Source organism: Vicia villosa, linkage group LG5 (genome assembly GCF_029867415.1).
Source record: "Vicia villosa cultivar HV-30 ecotype Madison, WI linkage group LG5, Vvil1.0, whole genome shotgun sequence".
Taxonomy (NCBI): domain Eukaryota; kingdom Viridiplantae; phylum Streptophyta; class Magnoliopsida; order Fabales; family Fabaceae; genus Vicia; species Vicia villosa.
Window position 1 is genome coordinate 28,770,329 of NC_081184.1, and position 24,099 is coordinate 28,794,427.

A 24,099-nucleotide genomic window follows, 5' to 3' on the forward strand; every position below is an offset into this window, starting at 1 on the left:
AGGGAGCTGTAAAAAGCTTCACTCTTTTACACCTGTGCAACACGAATAAGGGTTAAACGCAAAATAAATTTGGCGCGAGGCCATGGATCAACTCGTCTTGTTCATACGAGTTTAATGGTACCACTTAGAACCTGTAATTTTGCTTAAATCGTGAATCCCTAATTTTGAGCTCAAGAACCCTAAAATGGTAATTGCTCGTACAGGTGTCCAAACATCAATTAAGTTTCCAGAAATGATCAGAACGTCAAACCAAACTTAAATATATGATTACATCGTGTTAAATATGCATGTACAATCGTATTTTTGTAAGTTTTTGTTTGAACAAACCGTGTGCTTTAGTGCTTGGTTCAGGGTGTTTTGATTGTTGGAAATGATTGGGATAGCTTCAGAATTGTTTGAGGAATGTGTTTGGATGTTTATTTGCACTTGAATTTAGCTTAAACTCAGAATTCGAATTTTGAATTTCTTTGAAAATTTCAAGTGTGATACAAGTATATCTTTGACTCTGAATTCCTCTCTTTGATGTTCTTGGGCTCGTGTACTTATAGGCAGTGATTTGAATCAGATAGACTTCATGAGCCAAGCTTTTCTTGCATACTTGAGTGCTTTGATTTTTTGAGTTTTTTATTAATAAAAACCTTTGAAAAACTTGGCCATGGCTTCAATTTTCTTCATCCCTCTTGCCATAGGTCTTTTGTACCTCTCTGCTCCATTATTTGAATCAACTTTGGCAACTCATACTAGAGACAAAGCCTTGGATAATTATCTTGAATAATTTCTTTTTTAATTTAACTTTAAATGAAATAAAATTAAATCAAAAAAGAAATAATAGTGTCATGGGCCTAAGATTGGTCGTGGGTGGCCTTAAGCATCCTTAGAAACATGTTTGGATCACAAATGCTTGGGCCTTTTTGAAAAAAAAAACAAATTTGGTCAATGTTGGTTTCATGCATTTTCCCAAAAAATAGCCAACTTTAACAAGGCATAACTCCCTCAATTTTGATCATATGAAGGAGTTCTTGTACTTTTTAGAGTCCTCAAGATGTCCTCTACAAGCCACTTTGGAAGCTTTTTTGCATTTGGAGAAGTTATCTTGATGTTATGGGCTTTGACAAAAAACTGCTTTTTGTTGACTTTGAAAATGACCTGTAATGTCTTGGCTCATATTTCCCAAATGGTAAATCCAATGACCATGAGACCAATTCTATTTGAAAGATAATTTAATTTCCTTCAAAATAAGCTTTTTTTGGAATTTTTCGGATGAACGAGGAGAGAGTTATGGCCGGTCAAAGTGCAGTTGACTTTTTAGGAGAAAACCCTAATTTTGAAACTTGGAGTTTTGTCGATTTCTGAACTTTTCTTGATGAGTTTTGATCAACCATTGATCAAATGATGAATATTTTGACAAAATATGGATGTTGACAAAAAATTGCATTTTTGACTGTCAGTTGACTTTTCGGTCAAACTGGTCGTCTGTTGACTGTTTGAGCTGTTGACTGTGCGTCCGAGCGAATCGAAGTTTGAAAATTTGTCTGGTGGTACTTTGAGACATATGGAGATCCATGAAATCCATTTGAGGTCTCAAAAACTTGTTCTCCTGAAAAAAAAAACAAAAACCCTAGTTAGGGACTGTTTGTGTAGGAGACAGTTAGGCGTACCTGATTTCTGTGCAGTGTTGAGTCTCTGCTGATCTTGTGATTATCAGAAGACTTCTAGAACAAAAATCTTGGAAATTTGAAATGTGAAAGATTGATTTGACTGACGGTACAAACACGGAGAATTGCGCTGTCAGCGGGTTTGACCGGTAACTGGCTGTCTGGGTGTTAACGTAACAGTTAAAGTAAAAACCCAACAGTTAAAGTTAATTTTTTCTTTTTGTTTTTGTTGTGTTAATGGTGAAAAATTATTTACATGGTTTGTTAGAAAAACCAAAAAAATAATAAATAAAAAATATATACTGTATGCGAACGAAATTACTGATAATAATATTGAAAAGGATTTAATGCACAGAAATAAAAATTTAACTAGCAATAAACACGCATAATATTATCTCAATAATTAAACGGCGGTACAACAGACAATACAATATTTAATACTGACAGTACAAATATTACATAAAAAATATAACGAACAGTACGACAGATATAATGAACGGTACATTATTTGAAAGCGACAGATACGACAAACTTTAAGTATGACGATTAAAAACCCATGCTATAAACAACAGAATATAGATATACTGGAGTGTAAACATCCCAGGTCCGCATTTTTCAGGACTATGTAGACAGAAAAAGGACATGATCAGCACAAAAACAGTGATGACCACAAGAAAAAACGTATCCACCCACTTTGCCATTTTTGCCGGGGAAGAAGAGGGAATGATTATGAGATAATATGATAGGAATTTGGGAGATGAGTGAAATTTGATGTGAGAATTTATGGGAAAAATGAGGGGTATCTATAGAGTAAAAAGAGAGATGGAGACGTTGGGGAATGAAGTGGTACCACAAAAGGAAAGTTTGAATGATAGTAGAATAAAGTTAGGATTTGATTTGAAAGAAAGAGATTTGAAAAGAAAGAAACAGATTTTGAAAAGAAAGAAAGAGATTTGGAAAAAGAATATAGTATAAAAAATTAGTGGGAAACAAAAACCAATAATAACTTAATTGTTACTAGTATGACCTGAAACCCCGGACTCTGTGCCTGCAAAATTTAATTCTGTACCAACTGTGTCAGTATCATTTATCTGAAAATAAATCTCAAATAAACAGTGTATGAAGTGATAAACAGTATTTGGCGTTTGTGTAAGAATAAATTCAACAGCGAACCAAAATACCGTACAAAAAACATTCTAAAAACTGAGTATTCATAAAATCAGGATATTTATGAAATAAAATCCAAGATTATATAAAACTCCCAATTTTTAGACAGAAGTCTGTTGCCTTCTTTTTTTTGAAAAAAAGATGCGGGAAAATTTTGGGGTATAACACTAACGTTTGTGTTTGTTGAGTACTTAACAATCAGGTTATGATTCTGATGAAAAGGCGTGGCCAAAACATCAGAATCCACCAGGTTATGTCTTCGTGCTACACACGTTCTGATGAACAATAATAACCATTTTAGAAGCAGAAGCATCTGAAGTCATCACTCTGTTACGAAGTCTGAAGAAACCAGTTATGAAGACCAAGTGCTGAAAGACTCTGAAGACGTGGTTCTAAATACTCTAAAGACTTGAAGCTCTGAATACTGAAGTTTTTGAAGACAAAGGATTCTGAAGACCAAGTGTTGAAGACTCTGAAGATGTGACTCTGAAGACTTGAAGTTCTGAAGAATTTAAAGCTTATTCTCTTTTCTTCCAACTCATGTTGTGAGCCTCTGAAGTTCAAGAAGGAAAGAAGATAATGTTACTATGTATTAAAAGGTACAAGGTACATATGAATGTTTCGTTCCACTACCAAGAAAGGATGGACATTGCGTACTATCTTGTTCCCCACTATCTGTGTATATCAAACGTGTCACTTAGCATGATTAATACGTGTAACATCAGTTATACTTATTATTAATCATATCTAATGACACTCGAGCAATGTGATTGTTTTTCTTGGAATTGATTAAAATCAAAATTATAATCTTCATTTATTACCCCTAATGATTGTACTGTTTTTGATTTCTCTCTCTTCTAAATACTATGTGCACACTCACACACAACCACACATCTTTTGTTAGAAACCTTAAAACCCTAAACCCCAATTCTCTCAACTGTTCATTAAGCTCGTCATTCTTCTCAACATCGTCAACAACTTCAACATCTTGTCAACAACATCATTATGAATCATCAACAACAAGAAGCTATTAAGTTCTCACAAGAGCATGAACGAAGCTTAAATCGTCATGGGTCATCATCTACTGCTGCTCCTTCAATAGCAACCATTTCTCCTTCGTCCTCAACTGCTCATGCTTCCTCATCAATCGTTCATCCCAGTTCTTCAATTGCATTAAATATTGATGAAAATCATATTACAAGGAGAAATCTTCAAGTTCACTGCATCACTCCTGCCCAAGATCTAAGAGTACTTCGTGAACATCTGGTTGATTTTGAGAACATGGCCACAAACAATGTTGATTTAAGTCAAGAATTGAACGCACAAGGATGGAAAAGATATTTCAAAAGAATGGACGTCCCAATCTATGAAGCACTTGTAAAGGACTTATGGAGACAAGCTGAGTGTGATAGTCTACATATCGTATCTCACATTCTAGGCTCCAAGATTATCATTACTGAAAAATCTATTTCAAAATTTTCAAAAGGGAAACATGTATACAACATGAGAAAGAAGTCAACCTTTCTAAGGAGAACCATCCATAGAGCTATCTTCAAGAACTTTACTTCTGATCATAAGGAATACAAAACAGTTGATCTTCATGACAATCTGAGGATTTGGCATAAGATCATTTTGGGATGCATAAACCCCAGACCTTACTCAAACTCTTCAGATTACTTAAACACAGATAAAAATACACGGTTTACTATTTGATGACTCATAATAAGATGAATCTTCCCTGCATTCTATTCCGTTATCTGAGGGACATTATCTTCAATACCAAAACCACAAAAAACAAGAACAGAAAGATTCAACCCTATATTCCGTTTGGAAGACTTTTGTCTGATATTTTTATGGAAAGTGGTCTAATTAAGTTTCCGACAGAAGAAGTAAAATTCACAGAAGATCTGGTCCCAGCAATTGGAGAGCACTTCAATGCATATAATCTGAAGCACGTGTCAATTTTGAAGGAAATTAGTGTTCCTCCTCTAATAGTTCCCTCTAACACTATCTCTAGAAGAAGAATTCCTGTCAATAGGTTTCCCTATTTCTCTCAAAGGAATTAGTGTTATGAAACTTTCGTTCCTCCAATAAATCCTATTGATCATTCCAGAGGCAAAAGGAAACAAGTTTCAGAAGACTATGAATGTGGAACAACGAAGAAGCATGACAAAGGTCAAACTACTAAAAGTCCTTCGTTGACCCTCTATCTAGCACCTTCTATTGATGGTTCTAAAGTTGTTGCTGATTCTTCAAGTAAGTTTACTGTCTTTGTGAAGTCTGAGCCTTTTGATGAAACAATTAATGAAACATGTTTTTCTCATCTTTAAACTGTTCCTACCTTTTCAACAATTCCAATACCCCCTTCTGAACAAACTGCTATGTCTATGTCTACGACTTATAATCCAAAAACAGCTTCAAATCCATCTTTAAATATTCCTCTCATCATCATCCCTTATGTGTTTTGCCTTGTATGCTATGTGTGTCTTTTAGATGTTTACAACTGATTAATTTATTAATCAATGTTTTACTTCTGATATTCTCTTACCTCTTATATTTTGTCTTATGTTTTACACACAATATCTTTTTGATTATGACAAAAAGGGGGAGGAAATTTGGAGTTAATTTTGATGATTAATAATAAATTCCTGAGATAAAACACCGCTTACATTTACTAACCCCATATAAACTTCTGTTTGTGTTAGAAATGTTTTGTTTTTCAGGATGATATCATACAACTCTGATTGGCCTCAGATTCTGAAATCTATGAATATCAATTTATAAATCAGATATTAGCAATCAGACTCTGAGAGTACTTTGGCAATCTGAATCCGAGAATGTGATTTTGGAATTAGACTATAAAAAGATGTCATACATAATCAGGCTATGAGTTTGTACAAAGATCGCATTTTAAGCAACCAAGCCTTGAAGTTGACAATGAGGCTCTAAAATACCTCACCCAGATCTAACAAGATCAAGCTTTGAAAGATTTCATTTAGGCACTGCATTTTTGAAAATGGAAATCAGGCTCTGAAATGAATCTATCAATCAGGTTCTGAAAATGGAAGATCTTTGGTATTCAGACTTTAAGGATACTATCTGATCTGTTGGAACCATGGGGAGTTACCCAGGATGGTTCATAATCATGATATCTGATCTTTATCAAGTCTTTGACTCAAGGGGAGTTTCTCATAAAGGATAAATATTCCCCATCTTTTTCTCTCTGAAATTTTTATGATTATGTATAAAATTGTGTCATCAAAATATATAGTTTTGTCATCATAAAAAAAGGGGAGATTGTTAGAACAAGATTGGTTCTACAATACATCTATGAGTTTTGATGATAACAATGTGTATGTGGGTAAGGACAATTTGGTTATACTAACGTTTATTTTGTTGAGTACTTAACAAACAAGTTATGATTCTAATGAAAAGGCGTGGCCAAAACATCAGAAGCCACCAGGTTATGTTTCCGCGCTACACACGTTCTGATGAATAATAACAACCACTTCAGAAGCAAAAGCATCTGAAGTCATCACTCTGTTACGAAGTCTGAAGAAACCAATTTTGAAGACCAAGTGCTGAAAGACTTTAAAGACTTGGTTCTCAAGACTCTAAAGACTTAAAGCTCTGAAGACTCAAGTTTCTGAAGACAAAGGATTCTGAAGACCAAGTGCTGAAGACTTTAAAGATGTGACTCTGAAGACTTGAAGTTCTGAAGAATTCAAAGCTTATTCTCTTTTCTTCCAACTCATGATGTGAGCCTCTAAAGTTCATGAAGAAAGAAGACAACGTTACTATGTAATATAAGGTACAAGGTACATATGAATGTTTCGTTCCACTACCAAGAAAGGATGAACGATACATACTATCTTGTTCCCCACTACGTTTAAGCCGCCAAACTTCTGGAAGTTCCAGAACTGTTTCCCAATGGATATATAATTGTATTGGCTATATAAGGGCTTGAAGACTCAAAGAAGAAGCTGTGAATTCACGATCATATTCATTCTATATAGACTGTTAATAACTTCATATTTCTTTTAGTCTTAGATTTGAAAAAGAAAAGTTTACACCCTGCTTGTGTAGAAGCACTATATTGTAAACAAAACCTGATCAAAGGTTGTTTGATTGTTCCTTGACAAACTGGGTGAAGTTTTTCTTGAGAAGTCTAGGGCTAGAGATTCTTAGAGGTTGTTAGTCACCGGCTATTGCCCGTGCATTATAGTTAGTCACCGGCGGTTGCCCGTGCGATTGTAATCAGTTTGGTTATAGTGGATTAAGTCCTCGATTGAGAGAGGCGAAATCACCTCGGAAGAGTGGACTGGACTAGCTTGATATTTCTCAAGTGAACTAGTATAAAAATACTGTGTTCTTTCCTTCTTGCATCTTTTTGTTATTATCAATAGTAGAGAGTTTGTGGTTTCAAGAAAGGGGAACTGTTTTATTAAAAAACATTATGTTTTAAAAACCTATTCAAACCCCAATTTCTAATGTTTTTCACACCTCCAAAGATAACTCCTGAGAATCTCTAACCCCACCCCTTGGATCTCTCATCCACCATGCAAGTTGCCAAAAATGCCCCTCTGCTTTTGTTGATGTACCTCCGGAAGCAATTTTTTTTTTTTAAAAATTGTTTGTTTTCGTAGGTACATCTACGGAAGTAGGGGTGCTCGCGGTGCGGTTTGGGCGGTTTTGACGAAAAAAATCATCCGAACCGCAAGAGAAAAAATAGTGCGGTTTGGTTTGGTTCGATTGACTTTTAAAAAAAAATCCGAACCAAACGAAACCAAACTAATGCGGTTTGGTTCGGTTCAGTTGGTTCGGTTTTTTACAAATATTTTATTGAGCCATACATACACATATATATGACAACATGATTTTATATTTAGACATTCATACACTAACAAATAACAACAAAACTCGTCATATTTTGACAACAATTTTCCATGTAATATGTAAAAATTAAATTAGACAAAAGTGGAATATGAAACATAAAATAATAGCATAAAACAATATAAAATTATTATAATGAAACAAAAAAATAGAAGAGACCAAAAATTAGTGAAGGTGAAAAAGAAAAAGTGTTGAGAGATTACAGAAGAAGATGTGCGATAAAAATAAAACTGAAATACGGAACATTTACATAAAAATGAGAAGGTGAAAAAGAAAGAATATAGGAGAGTAAAGATTATAGAAGAAGAGGGAAGATGTATGTAGCAAAGAAGGTGAAATAATGTTATTAGAGATTTGAGAAGATCGAAACTGAAATTATATGTGTAAGGATGAGAAAATTGTTCGTATTCATAAGGCTAAGGTATAATAGGTTTAATTTTGGGTTGGATGTGAGTTAAGTAAAATTTAGGTTGTAACATAATGCGGTTTGATTCGGTTTACCAAATACAAACCGCAAACCGAACCGAACCGTGCGGTTTTGTTAAAAAATGACCCAAACTAATCCGAACCAAATGCGGTTTTTTGCGGTTTCGGTTTGATTTGGTTTGGTTTGCGGTTTTCTATTGGGTTGGTTTGGTTTTGAGCACCCCTATACGGAAGCGTAAAAAACATTGTAAAGTTGAGAAAATTCAAATTATTTTAGTTTAGTAGATCTTTCGGAGATGTATCTACGGAACGTGTTAAAAACAAAGTGTTCCGTTATGTACTTACGAAATATTCTGTTATATTTTGATGTTCTATTTTTTTAAACCCTAAACCCTAAAGCAATGTAAAATAGTACATCAAAAGAATACATCGTATACATCGCATAAATTACACTATAATTTGATGTTTCATTTTTTTAAACCCTAAACTCCAAGGCAATGGAAAATAGTACACCAAAAGAATACATCGTATACATTGTTGCACTATAATTTGATGTTCCATTTTTGTTAAAAAAATTGGAATTTTGATTGTTATGTAGATACATCTACGGAATATTTATTAAACTAAACTAATTTGCATTTTAACGCTTTCGTAGATGTACCTACAGATTAAACCAAATTTTTTTTTTTAAAATTACTTTTGAATATGCATCTACGAAAGCCGGAGACATAATTAGAATTTCGTTAGGTGGCTGAAAAAATCAAGGAGTGTAATGAGATTTTCTCCATCTCCTTATCAATTAAATCAATTCCATCAATAAAATTTGAAATATTTATAAAAAGTATAAATATTTTCAATAAAAAATAGGAATCTTTAAAAAAATAAAAAAATAAAAAAAGAATACCCTTGATTAATTTAAGTAAAACAATAATAAACATAACTTACCGAAATTAAAAAAAAATTAAGACTGAAATTTAAAATTTTTATAAGATACCAAACTTATTTAACCCTTAAATATATGCATAAGTTTACTTATTTTTTAAAAATAAATAATAAATAATAACAAATAATAATAAAATAATATTTGGAATTACGAAGAGCGGAACTGAAAGCGAATTATGAACTGAAACTGAATTGAATCATCGTCGAACGAAACCCAAACACTTTCTTCACCGAGTCCGACTCCGAGTTCAAATCCGAGTTGACTCATCCACCATTCTCTTCTTCTCCTACCCCACAGTCGCTCTTCTTTCTTCTTCCCAACAAATCAACTCAAATTTCGTCGATTTCTTCACCTTCTTCTGTATTTGAGGTTGTAAATTGTTCTTGGTGCACCCTCCCGCACCCAATTCCAATCTCGTGGATCTGGTTCTCTCAAACTGGCTATGGATTACGAACCCTATGACAGTAGTGGTTAGTTCCGCTTCATTCTTGTTCTATTTTGTAATTTCCCCTTTTTTAGGGTTAGGGTTTCTATTTTCTCTCTCTTTCTATATCGATTTGATTCAGTTATTAGAGCTAAGAGAGCATGCATGATGTAGTTTAGATGTTAATTACTCATGTTTTTGGTTTGTTATTAGTTCTTAATTCTGCTATAGTTTATTTTATTTTTCTGTATTTTTCTTAGGTTTTTATTTTTTTATAAGTAAAATGTTTAAGCTTTTGCTTCTTGTTGTTACTTCCTTCATTCCTGTATACTACTTGTATTTTAAGATTGGTTTGTACAAATTAAGAAATTCGAAATAATTTTGATCCGTGTATCACTTACACCTCTAAAAAAAAGGCGTGTCAGTGTCGGTGTTTAAAACTGACATTCACATTTGTGGGTCGGTGTTTAAAACTGACATTCACATTTGTGATTATGTTTAATTTATTTGTTTCTTCGAATTATTATTGGTGTCAATGTATCGGTGTCGTGTTTCTGGTGTTCGTGTTTCATAGGTTTTGATTAGTAAGCAACTTTTAATTGTATACCTTTTATTGCTTCCTTTACTCATTTGTTATCTCTCTTCGTTGATCTTAGTTTAAAATGATTCATTAGGTAAATGTATAATTGCTATAAGATAGTTAATTTAACTTTGAAATTGGAAAACAAAGGATAGATACCTTAAAATTCAACAGTTGAAGGGGAAGGGTACTATTGTTTGTGAGGGCCTTATAATTAGGGGTGGGGAGGGTAGGGGATTAGCAATTGATTTTTATGGAAACCCATCCTTCCTAGTGTAGTCAAGATCGAGTGCTGGATTGTAAAGTTGTAAGATCATAGATGCCAAGGGTGCCTGAGAGTACTACAATCAGAGAAAAATTGTTTTTCGTCGCCGGTGTGGTCAAGATCGAGCTTTTTGAAGCAGGATCGTAGGAAAAATATACCTGGCCTTATTTTTTGGGCTTGGATTATAATTTTCAAGTTTGTGTATGTGTGTATAAATATATATGGAATTACCTCTTTTTCCTTCGGTAGGATCTTACAGTGCTAACGATCCGAGTTTTACTATCTTTCACTAGCCGACGTATCCTACTTAAGTTCCTGTGCTTGACTACATTGGTCCTTCCAATGTAACCATTACAGTGAGGTTCTATTTCGATTTGTTTATTCCTTATGAGAGCTAGTGAGCTACTTATTAGTTAATATAAGTTTATGTTTCTTCACTTACAAAAAAAGTCTTTATATGCCCTTATAGATGATTATAGAGGAATTAAACGAAAGAGTATGTGGAAAATTGGAGATGTAGAATCTAATTTTATGTTTCTTCTCTTGCGGGAATGTCTTTATGAGGTTATAGATGTTTATGGAGAATTAAGATGAGAGAACTTTTGGAAAAATTCAGGTGCAGACACTAGTTTCAATTTATACAAGACGTTGTTATTATTATTATTATTATTATTATTATTATTATTTATAAACTTAGTTATTACAAGTTTCCCGGGATAGCGCCGCTCCAGGCCGCTATTAATAACACTGCTCGTAAGTGCTTCCTGATAACTTTATCCTCGTTGAGTGTAAATCTTTATGCACTGTAGTACTGAGTAGCTTTTAATTTTACTTCATAATGATATTAATGATACATTTTGAATACCGTTTTTCATTGGCCAAATACTTGATTGTCTGCTTCATAACTATTTGCATGTGGTGATGTGAGAAGTTGGTATTTCAAATACCATTTCCATGCCAAACAAGTTGATACCACCCAGTTGTTTGTTTTTCCATGAGTTGGTTGTGCTGTCACGCTGCTGTAGAGATAATCATACTTCTCCTTTTGCTTAGAAGTATTGGTTGCAATATTATATGTTTTAAATTTATGAGATTAATTGCTTACCAGTTCTTAAAAATATCTTTCTGATATTTTCTTCACTTATTATCCCTTGATTTGATTGTGATAATTGCAGGAACCGATGATGATCTTCCGCCAACTCATCAAAATAGAATTCCCAGGGGAGGACGTCTTGCCGGGAATGGAAGATCTGCCGTTGGTTCAATTCCATACCCCAGGGTGTATGGTGAAATTGATATGGAAACCCAAATTCATCAACTTGAGCAGGATGCATACAGTTCAGTTCTGAGAGCCTTTAAAGCTCAAGCTGATGCCATTACTTGGGTATATTTTATATCTTCAAACCTAATTGTTTTTAATGTTTGTGATCAGGTTTAAATGACTGCTGCATGATGTGTATTTTCTTTAGGAGAAAGAAAGTTTGATTACAGAGCTGAGAAAAGAGCTAAGATTATCTAACGAGGAACACAGAGAACTCTTAGGTCGGGTTAATGCGGATGACACAATACGGAGGATAAGGTCTGATAATTTATGAAATAAGGTTTCTTGTTGGTCTATCTATGCTTTAGATATAAGACTGTCTCGTGTTTCCACGTGTGTGCTATTTTTTTTTTATGAAACAGTGTGTTGATATTTTGCTAACCAATACTTTGTTGGATAATGACAAAGGGAATGGAGACAGACAGGTGGCCATCAGTCTGGCGTAATGAATACTGGTCAAGCTCTACATGATTCAATTCCCAGTCCGTCGGTTTCTGCATCTCGCAAAAAGCAGAAGATTACACCACCTGTACCACCACGTTCTTTTGGTGGGCCTTCTCCCCCATTTCACCCCCAAACGGTGACTGCATCCCATCAGCCATCTTCTTCTGCAGCAAAACGAGGATCTGTTCCTGGATCTAAGGGAAAGAAGCAAAAATCTGTGAGTAGGGGAACATATGTAGTCTAGACCTGTCATTTTTTTTTAATATTCATTCAGCAAGCTTGGATTCGGCAACATTAACATGTATATATTTTTCATTTTCAGGGTCCAATATTACCTGGTGTATCTTCGAAGCAGTTTCCTCCATCAGGACTAGGTGGAAGAAATCAAGTACAGAATCAAGTACAGAATCAAGTATCTAATAGACCTGTCATGGTTGAACATGCCGAGGGTGTTTCTTTTGGTCCTATGATCGGTAGGAGAGTGAGGACAAGATGGCCTGACGACAATAACTTCTACGAAGCTGTTATCTCTGACTACAATCCAGTTGATGTATTTACAACCCTGGAATATTTGGTAATTTGTTTTCATCTAATATTTAGCTGAAATTTTTACTTATATTTCTAACTTTTCAGGGCCGGCATAATCTAGTCTATGACATGGGGAGTACGAATGAAACATGGGAATGGGTTAAACTATCAGAGGTACATCTGAGGCATTATCCTGTTTCTTGTAGTGAAATCCTTGCATAGTTTTCTTTTAAGTTTTAACTCATAGAGTTTGCAATCATAACTATTTCAAAGTTATATTTGGTATCAAATGGTAATCAACACGAAAATAGTCCCTAATGATAGTTGGGTTTGCAGAAGTTAAACAAAAACAAATGCACTTGTAAGGTTATTATCTAGATTTAGAATATAGTTATAACCTATTATGTTACTACAGTTTTTTATTTAATGTTTGACATACTTGAGTATCAAACTTTTATCACTTTGGGTATGTACTACATATTATAATTATAATCGGAAAAAGGGCTGGCGGGGGGTCAATTTTATTTAATAATTTTGCCAAATATCTCAATTTCGCCACTGTTATAAACTAAATACGAGAGCCTGCCAAAGTTGTTAGCATTTATGAGTAGTTGATACATCATACATGCCAGATCTAAAGTATAAATGTATGATCTAGAAGTATCCTTTTTTACAGAATAGTTTGACCCCCAAAAGGGTTATAACATTACCAATGATACTGGGTACATAAAACCTAGTCCATCTTTGTCATTAAGACTTAAACAACCAAGGGAAGTAGTTGCTATAGGTTTTGAAACAAAGGCTCGACCTTGCAAAATACAGGCTGTTATGCTAGTTCAAAACCAGATCATCACTAGCGATTGATTATGCTGTGGTCACTTCAGTGTGTGGCGATGGTATTTGTTTCCGAAAGTTTATTATGTTGTTTTTGAGTACCACTAATTATTAGGTTTTTATATTGAGCTTAAACTCATCATTACTAAACCAACTTATATATAGTGAAGGGTGCTGCTCTTTATAAACTCTTTTTAAGACCCTCTCTCTTTTTCAGTGTTGGACTTGGGTTTTTTCCAATACCCTATCACGCCCAACACTATTGGGTTTAGTGCAGGGATAATATGGTGGCTGACCCAAATTGATTGGCTCTAATACCAGGATTAATATATTGGGCCCAACTTATTCCTACAAAGCCAACTACAATTCCATTTCATTTTTGTTTGTTTCTTCCCTTTCCACTTATTAGAAACTCTAACAGAACTCTTCATATTGTAACTGATTTTAGATTGTGTGAAAAGTTGGTTACAAGCAATGACACAAGTTGCATTTATAGTAGCAACTTGTGACCTGCAATAGCAGGTTAGATGATACTGAACAATAGTACAGCAGTCAGTTACAAATGGTACAGCTGTCAGTTTTACAAGAGTAATATCTACAAGTATCTCTATTACTCTAATACCCCCCCCCCCCCCCCCCCCCCCCCACAAACTCATGGGGAGGTAACAACCCTTAGTTTGTGTCTATTAGAGTGTTAGCTTTAGCTTAGAGCCAGTCAGTATGTTACTGACACCTGGCAGTTTGTTTTCAGTAGTTACAGGCTACTACAGGTCACAACTTGTAGTATATAAACAAGTTGTGATACCTGATGTAACTAACTTTTCACAATTGAAATTCAGTTACAACTGAAATGAAAGTTCAATCATTTTCTCTTTCTATTATGGTATCAGTTTAGCTTCTCCGATCCATGGACTCACAGCCAGGATCTCCCTCTTCCGCTCACGTTTCGTCTCCGGCGGCGCCGTCTGCGGCGGTGATGGACGAATCACGTCGTCTTCAGTTTGCGCTGAAGATCGCATACAAACTCGACGACAAAAACTTCCATCTATGGCGTCAGCAAGTGGAGCCTTACATCAACGCACACAATCTCACAGATCTGGTGGTTTGTGCGCGTGTTCCTCCCAAATTTCTCTCCGATGACGATCGTCTTCAAGGTATCGTCAATCCTCTCTATTCTTCGTGGCTTCAAAAAGATCAGCTACTCTTGTCGTGGTTGCAATCGACGCTCTCCAGCGAAATCATGTCTCGCGTCATTGGATGCGTTCACTCTCATCAACGTGTCTGAGTTCCAGGAATTTAGAGGAAGATAAAGGTTTTGTAAGGGCATCAGCAATTTGATCAATTCCAGGAATGTGAGCCACAGTGATCTGTTTAGCAAGAACTTTCTCTCGGACAAAGAAAAGATCAATTTCCATGTGTTTTGTCCTGGAGTGCAGAATAGGGTTGTGAGCCAGCAAGACAGCAAATTGATTGTCACAAAGGACCACTGGATGCTGGGTTGGAATACAGAGTTCTTTGAGCAAAGTTTGCAACCACAGAAGATCAGCAGTAGCCTGAGCTAAACTTCTGTATTCAGCCTCAGTACTGGACCTAGCAACCACAGGCTGTTTCTTGGACCACCAGGAAACCAAGTTGCCACCAAAATAGATTGCAGCCCCTGAAGTACTCCTTCTGTCATCAGGGTCAGAGGCCCAGTCAGCATCACAATAGACTTGGAGAGCGGGAGGTTTAAGGGAAGAACAAGGAGATAAAAGAAGGCCAAAGTGGAGAGTGCCCTTAAGATATCTGAGGATCCTTTTAACTGCAGTCCAATGAGGATCCAAAGGATGGGACATAAACCGGCACACTTTGTTTACAGCATAGGCAATTTCAGGCCTAGTTATAGTAACATATTGCAGAGCCCCCACCACAGACCTGTACAGAAAGGGGTCAGGTAGAGCAGGAGAGCCAAGCTTGGTGAGCTTGCAAGTTGACTGCATAGGAGTGGTGACAGGACTGGATTCAGCCATGTGAGTTCTATGCAGTAAGTCCCTAATATATTTAGTTTGGGTGAGCAGCATAGAACCTTGAGAGGTTTTCTTAACCTCAATGCCTAGAAAATAGTCTAGATCACCAAGATGTTTAAGAGAAAAGGCAGAATTCAGTTTGGCAATAAGGGACTGAAGGAGAATAGGATCATTACCAGTAATGATAATGTCATCAACATAAACAAGAAGATAAATTGTGTGGCCTTTAGAGGAGAAAATGAACAGTGAGGGATCACATTTGCTAGGCTTGAATTGAAGTTGAAGAAGGGCTGCCTGCAATTTCTCAAACCACTGCCGAGGGGCCTGTTTGAGGCCATACAAAGCCTTGTTCAGCTTGCAAACAAGGAAAGGATCAGAACCTATGAACCCTTGAGGTTGATCCATGTAAACCTCCTCATGTAAAGTGCCATTGAGAAAGGCATTATTTACATCAAGCTGCTGAATGGACCATTTATGGGTGAGAGCAACAGTCAGGATAAGTCTGATGGTGATGGGTTTTACAACAGGGGAAAAGGTTTCATTGAAATCAAACCCCTGTTTTTGATGAAACCCCTTTGCTACAAGGCGTGCCTTGTACTTGTTGACAAATCCATCAGGATTTTCCTTGACACGAAACACCCACTTGCACCCTATAGATTGTCTATTTGGGGGCAAGGGAACCAAGGACCAGGTATTGTTGCTACACAGGGCATCAAACTCAGACTGCATAGCCTGTTTCCACTGGGAATCTGCCAGAGCCTGCTTGACAGATTTGGGTTCAGAGTGAGTGAGGAGCAGAGTAGGTTGAACACGAGGCTGAACAAAGCCAGCTTTGGCTCTTGTTCTCACAGGGTGCTCATTGACAGGTTTAGATATAACAGGAATGGCATTCTGAGGTAAAGGAGATGAGGTAGAAGCAGATTGAGAGGAAGGAGAGGCTGCAACTGAAGAGGAGGATTTTCCAGCCAGATTAGGGGCAGAGGATACAAGTGGGGAAGAAGAGGCAGACTCATTGTGAGGTACTGCAGAGGGTGTGAAAGGAACAGCTGTTAGGGGAGTAGGGGTAGGTAAAGGTATAGAAGAAAGAAGGGAAGATAAAGAGGAAGCAGAAGAGGTTTTAGGAGAAACAGGGTGACTAGAAGATTTAGAGGAGAAAAGCTCCACATAAGGAAACCTGGCCTCATGAAATAACACATCCTTAGATATATGGAGTCTCCCACATGGAGAAAGACACCTATAGCCTTTGTGAGAAGTGCTGTACCCCAAAAAGAGACACTCCTGAGATCTGAATTCCAACTTGTGTGCATTGTAAGGCCTCAAAAGAGGGAAACAAGCACATCCAAACACTTTCAGAAATTTATAGTCAGGTATAGTGTGAAAGAGGAGAGAGAATGGCACTTGAAACTTGATAGAAGAGGAAGAAAGTCTGTTGATTAGGTACACTGCAGTGGAAAAGGCATAGTCCCAATAGGTAATAGGAAGAGAGGCTTGACTGAGGAGAGTGAGGCCAAGATCTACAATGTGCCTGTGCTTCCTTTCCACAACACCATTTTGGTGGTGTGTATGTGGACAAATGACCCTATGTACAATCCCTAGCTCAGTTAAGAACTTGCAGAAGGGCCTGAATTCACCCCCCCAATCAGACTGCACAGCTTTAATAGGATGCCCAAGCTGCAATTCAACAAGAGCCTTGAATTGCTTGAAAACAGGAAGAGCTTCAGATTTAGTCTTTAACAAATACAGCCAAGTAAATCTAGAGTAGGCATCAACAAAAGAAATATAATAAGAGAACCCTTGAGTAGAGGGTTGAGGGGATGGTCCCCACAAGTCACAGAAAATGAGCTCTAAGGGTGTATTGTAAGTGGTGTGTGAAGTGGGAGAGTGTAATTTATGTGCCTTGCCAATACAACATGCAGTACAGAAGAAATCATGAACTTTATTGCTAAAAGGAATGTTACAACTTTGAAGCACCAATTTCAAGGTGTTGACATTAGGATGGCCTAGTCTTAAATGCCAAACATTAGAAAAAGCAGGAAAAGTACTGACACTGTTAACAGTAGGTACAGTATTATTTAAAGCAAGAGAAGACTGAGCAGGTTTGGAGACACCAAGGAGAGGGAACTCATAAAGACCATCTGACCCAACTTTGCCAACCAGAAGTACTGCATTAGACACCTGGCATTTAACATAACAAGTATCAGCAGTGAAAAGGAAGTAAACATTATTATCACGACAAAATTTACTGACACTGATGAGGTTTTTAGTGATAGAAGGCATGTGTAAAAGATTTTTGAGAACAAGAGGTGTGTGCTTTTGTGACAGAAATTCACTAGAACCAGTAGAGTTGATAGGAAGACCTTGTCCGTTCCCAATATAAATCTGCTCATGTCCTTCAAGAGGCACAGCTTGCTGAAGGTTGCTAGCATCACTTGTGACATGATAAGAAGCACCAGAATCAGGGTACCATGATCCAGAGGCAGTTGAGGGAGCAGCTGAGGAAGGAGCAGCAATCACATAGGCACTAGGAGGAGCATAAGCCACATCTGGTCTTTGTTGAGATGTTGTAGGTCTAGTCCACACATGAGCAGGGAATTGGGCAAAGGCAACCTGAGGAGGATGCCATGGAGTAGCAGTGTAAGGAGTTCCATTGTAAGTGGAAGGTTGAAATTGCTGGTTATACCTAGGGGTGTTCAAAACCAAACCAACCCAATAAAAAACCGCAAACCAAATCAAACCGAAACCGCAAAAACCCACATTTAATTCGGATTAGTTTGGGTCATTTTTTAACAAAACCGCACGGTTCGGTTCGGTTTGCGGTTTGTATTTTGTAAACCGAACCAAACCGAATCAAACCGCATTATGTTACAACCTAAATTTTACTTAACTCACATCCAACCCAAACTTAAACCTATGATACATTAGCCTTATGATTACGAGCAATTTTCTCATCCTTACACATAATTTCGGTCCCGATCTTCTCAAATCTCTAATAACATTATCGTTAATTCTTTGCCACATACATCTTCCGTCTTCTTCTATAATCTATACTCTCTTATATTCTTTCTTTTTCACCTTCTCATTTTTATGTAAATGTTCCGTATTCCAGTTTCGTTTTTATCGCACATCTTCTTCACTAATCTCTCAACACTTTTTTTTCTTTTTCACCTTCACTAATCATTCGTCTCTTCTATTTTTTGTTTTATTATAATAATTTTTATATTATTTTATGCTATCATTTTATGTTTAATATTTCACTTTTGTCTAATTTAATTTTTACATATTAAATGGAAAATTGTTGTCAAAATATGACGAGTTTTGTTGTTATTTGATAGTGTATGAATGTCTAAATACAAAATTATGTTGTCATATATATGTGTATGTATGGCTCAATAAAATATTTGTAAAAAACCGAACCAACCGAACCGAACCAAACCGCATTAGTTTGGTTTGATTTGGTTCGGATTTTTTTTAAAAGCCAACCGAACCAAACCAAACCGCATTATTTTTTCTCTTGCGGTTCGGATGATTTTTTTCGTCAAAACCGCCCAAACCGCACCGCGAACACCCCTAGTTATACCTATGCCAGCAACTGAGAGCTGTATGACCAGGTTTAGAACACACTTGACACTGCACAGTAGAGTTCCTGCCACCTCTTCCTCTACCACCACGACCTCTGTTTGACTTACCACCTCTGAAGCTAGAGTAATCAGGCTCAGAATGGTGAGGTGCATGATTTGAAGGAGAGGATTCAGTGGTGTCACCAGAAGAAACTTCAGCAGCAGGTGTTTGTTGAGGAGCATGTGTGAGATTAAGAGAAGCCAAATCAGGAGCTGGTTGCTTCTTGAATTTGGTCAAGCGAAGTTCATGTGCAAGTAAGAGAATCTCCACTTCGTCTAGATCCATTTCCCCAAACTTGCTTTCAACAACTGAGACAACAGAAGCATAGTCACTAGGGAGACCTTCTAGAATCACATCAATGTGATGTGTGCTTGGCACAGGATCTCCAATGGAGGCCAAGGCATCAACAATCGTACGGATTCGAAGAAGATAATCAGAAACAGACGAATCATCAAGAGTTAGGGCACGTAACTCAACGCGAAGCTGTCTTGCTCTAGCACGCGTTTGCCTTTGGAAATAGTTGAAAAGACGATCCCAAAGTTGATGAGAGTGAGTACATCCAAGAACACGAGAAAGAATTTCGCTCGAAAGAGTTGATTGAAGCCAAGACAATAGAAGCTGATCTTTCTGAAGCCAAAAAGAGTACGCAGGATTGATCTTACCGGTGCGACGATCTTCATCGGTGAGAAATTGAAGAGGAATGCGCGTGCACACAACCAGATCGGTGAGATTATGCGCGTTGATGTACGGTTCTACTTGCTGTCGCCATAGATGGAAGTTTTTCTCATCCAGCTTATGTGCGATCTTGAGCGAGAACTGAAAACGACGCAAATCGTCCGGTGCGGCCATGACCGCCGGCGAACTAGGCGGTGTGAGAACTTGAGCGGAAGAGGAAGGCGACTCCGGTGGTGACGGCGCCATGGATCGAGAGCGCTAATCTGATACCATATTAGAAACTCTAACAAAACTCTTCATATTGTAACTGATTTTAGATTGTGTGAAAAGTTGGTTACAAGCAATGACACAAGTTGCATTTATAGTAGCAACTTGTGAACAATAGTACAGCTGTCAGTTACAAATGGTACAGCTGTCAGTTTTACAAGAGTAATATCTACAAGTATCTCTATTACTCTAATACCACTAATCCAAACTCACCATAGGACAAAGACATAAAATGCCAATTTAGGGCTGTCAGGTGCATTTTAGCCTATGGTAAGGTTAATTTAGTGATTTCTTTTCATAGAGAGCGAAGCCTGGTTCTAAAAGGTTTTGTCAACTCCGAACTGTGGATTTTAGGAATTCCTTATTTTCACAAACAAAAATATTTTCACCTGCTTTACACATGCTAATATCTGCCACTTTTGATTGTTCTGCTTTTGGAAGTTCCCATGTGTTTGATAAAACTGAAAATTCCAGTGTCTATTCAGGGCTGAAATCTAATTTGAAGATAAATTAACTACTAAATCTTTAGTCTTACAACAATTTCATTTAGTGACATAGACCATGATTTGGTTGATACTGAATGCTGACAGTAACCTCAAGTGCCCCGAGTATTTTAAGCTTTTACTCGAGTTTGCATATATGAATTACGGACCCCACTAATTTAACTTTAATCTACACATTTTAATATTAAGGTGCTGAATTAAGCAGGCAAACTTATTTTTCATTCGCAACATTAATGAATAAATCAGTATTTGTATATAATTTGTATTCATCTTAAAGTGTATGTCATTGATATTGTATGAAATGTATCATAGTGAAATTTGGTAAAAACTTCAATCTAGTTCCTGAATTGTGGTTCTTTGATTTTGTAAAGATGGAAGAAATGCTCTTTTCTTGTATCTAGAGTGTTCAATAATATCTAGAGATGGTTTTACAAATGATTCTCTTGCTGTTGATATATTCAGCACATGTTAATATTATATTGTTTTTGCTAATTCAGATGCAGTATTTTAACTGCAGATATCTCCTGAAGATATTCAGTGGGTACCTGAGGATCCTGGAATTAATCATCGTGGGGGTTTTGTGGGCTCTGGTCATGGGATCAATAGGTCTGTCGGACGTGATAGTGTTCCAGGAGTTGGAAGAGGTAGAGGGGTTCCAAAAGGTCAATCTAGAAAAGATGTTTTGTCATCACAGAATGGTGCAGGAAAGAAGGCTCCTGATGATATTCAGATTCTTCACACAGACACACTAATACAGGAGGTGGCTGAAAACACAGTTTGATTAAATTATACTTTATTTGAGATGTTTTGGTCTTATGTTCCGCAGATTTAAGTTTCTGTTGAATTTGACAGGTGGAGAGGGTATTTAGTGCAAATCATCCTGATCCTCTTGAAATAGAGAAAGCAAAGAAAGTATTGAGGGTAATGGCCTAGGGCATGATTATATTTTCGAGTCCATTTCTATATTAATAAATATCAGCTATTTGCTTTTTTTTTTGCAAAAATGATGCCTATATGCCTGATCCTATATGTATAATTCGATGCAGGAGCATGAGCAGTCTCTTGTTGATGCGCTTGCAAGACTTGCCGATCTTTCTGACGGTGAAAGTGGTATTTTTCAGTTTTCATTACTTATAGCTGTACTCATGAGCTTTGTCTTTTACTAGTTAGTTAGTCTTCATAGTTGCATTAATTACTATTGGTACTGGTGCAGCATGGAGTAGTCAACCCCAAAAACCGCTGCAGTGGTATTACGTATTGTCAAGTGGTTGCTCCACCACCAAAGATAGTGGCAATAGTGAAATACTTCAAAAATTGTGCAAAACATACTATCTTAAAAATTGCTTAGGTTAATTTTTTTAAACCATAAAGATAATGTGGCCAAAACATAGATAATTTCAGCTGGACCAGCCGCCACAGTGATGAGGCAGTAGTAAAAACCCTGAAATACCCTTCACATACTGTTGCCTTTTATAGACTTTTGGTTTTTGTATCCCTAGAAAGACCAAAACTGATTGGCATGATTGAACCCTATTCATGCAGTTTTTTCACTTCACGAATGCGACAGAACCTAGTAGACACCTCTTCCATGCTATGTAAAAAGCCAGCAGCTACCACCTCCAATTTCTGATATTTCAACTCTGCAGCCTCTGTTCTTTTTGAGTTTCAGTACCTGTGCCCTGTTTCTGCGCCAATTGTCTGTTGTTATCTTTGTTCTCGTTCTGCCTTTGCTATGGCGTCATCTCAATCTCAACCACAATCAACATCTCAATATTTGATCTTGGTTTGTTATCTGTCCTGAGACCTATTTTGAAATCGACATGTTAATCTCTCTATTCTTCTATTCATGAGCTCTTATATATGTACACAGTAAAAGTAAAAATAAAAATGAATTACTTGTATGGGATCTAAACTTCGGTGTAGCAGCCATACCATTACTTCATAATAGTGTTTTGGGGACGGCTGCTATTTGTCACCGACTATATATAGGTTACTTGACTGTTAGAGATGTTGATATGTTTAGAACTAACTTGTTAACATTTGTCTATTCGCCTTAGTCTCTGCAGATGAAAATTCAAACGACAGTGAAAATGATCTGCATTTTTAAGGTGTTTTTTTCCTCGCATTGTTATCTAAGTGGATTGTTTCAAACTAGCTTCTAACTAACTATCGTGCTTTAGGAGTGGCTGACAGCTGTAGTTGTAGTTGGATTGTAAATGAGCTGCACTTCACCTTCTGTTGTTCCTTGTTTTTGCAAGCGATCACTACTTTAGTTCTTGAAATTGTAGGGGTTGGACATTAGGTCAAGGAAGTTCCAAATGATTCTTGAATTTGAAAATAAGATCACTAGTCCATATAGGAGAATTCAGTGGACTGCATCGATCACTAGTCCATGCAAGAGAATTCAAGGGACTACATTGACGATCCAAATAAATTTGCATTTGAGAATTTTAGATTTCAGTAATCGTTTTGAATTTCTGTTAATTTTAAGAATTTAATTTCCCAACTCAATAATTTCAAAAGCTAAATCTGACGAGTCTCTCTATATTTTTGTTGTATCAAAGTGTATGAAGTGGTTTTCATTTCAAAATATTATCCTTCGCTGTGATTGGAATAGCCATGAACATTAATACAAAATGAATTGTGATACAAGTGTTGCAGCATGACTATGCGATTATAACTGATGATGCAGCTCTGTTTGTAATTGCCACTCTGTGCTTTTCAATACAAACAGAATGATTATCGAACAAAGTTATTGTTGTCTAACTTGAACTTTGTTTATTTTATTGTTGATACAGACGGGGCTGGTCATCATTTCCCACAGCGTCGGTCAATGGATCGAGAATGATGGGAGAACTTGTTACGTTGTACAATGAGTGGACGAGGCATTATGATAGCATAATTCTGGATAAATGGTGTATCTTTCATGTATTATTATGACGAAGACTGAGTTTCACTGTTTAGTGGTTTATAGCTCTAGCCATGTTCTTGTCTGATTAGGTATTATGTAGGACGGCAATTGTTGTAGTTTGGTAATAATTATTTATTATCGAGTTTAAAATTTGAGGTAGGAACAACTGATACTTGTTTAGTACCCCACATTTGTGATTAATGTGTGTTAGTGTATAAATTCTTGTATTTTATGTGTCATAATTGATATTCACTCCCTCTAGAGGACACTCAAGTGTTGAGTTTTTATGTGTACTGCTAACCTACTCGAAATTGAGAATAGTTATTGAAGTGATTTACTTCAAAATGGGTTAATCATTTATTTGATCCATGTATCAGTTTTATACTCCCTCAAGCACACAATGTGATGAGCAAAGTACTATAAGATAGCTAACCAAATTTTGGCCATTTCATGTCGTAGCATACATACTTATCTTAATGAATCGAAACGAGATAGTTTTGTATTTAGAAAATCTGAGTAGTCAGATATTCAGAAGTCAAAATCAATTAAACACCTAATAATGTAGTTAAAACCTTTGATCAATTATTTATGACAATTTCTTTACAGACCCCCCCTTTGGGGAGAACTCCAAAATACTCT

General features: G+C 36.5%; 1 protein-coding gene across 3 annotated transcripts; it reads left to right on the forward strand.

The window, feature by feature from the left end:
• The first annotated feature begins 9,238 nt into the window (after positions 1–9,238).
• Positions 9,239–23,728, forward strand: LOC131601513 (protein EMSY-LIKE 3-like). Of its 3 annotated transcripts, XM_058873351.1 has the most exons (10): positions 9,241–9,554; positions 11,529–11,737; positions 11,823–11,932; positions 12,083–12,335; positions 12,441–12,668; positions 12,752–12,820; positions 21,067–21,309; positions 21,402–21,470; positions 21,596–21,659; positions 23,348–23,728. In XM_058873351.1, the coding sequence occupies exons 1-10, from the start codon at positions 9,527–9,529 to the stop codon at positions 23,395–23,397; spliced, it is 1,323 nt and encodes a 440-aa protein (XP_058729334.1). In that variant the 5' UTR covers positions 9,241–9,526; the 3' UTR covers positions 23,398–23,728. The 3 variants fall into 3 exon arrangements, 1 of the variants encoding a protein (XP_058729334.1); XR_009283671.1 differs by lacking the exon at positions 23,348–23,728 and having other exon boundaries at positions 9,239–9,554; positions 21,047–21,309; XR_009283672.1 differs by lacking the exon at positions 23,348–23,728 and having other exon boundaries at positions 9,239–9,554; positions 21,053–21,309.
• Positions 23,729–24,099: the final 371 nt, after the last annotated feature.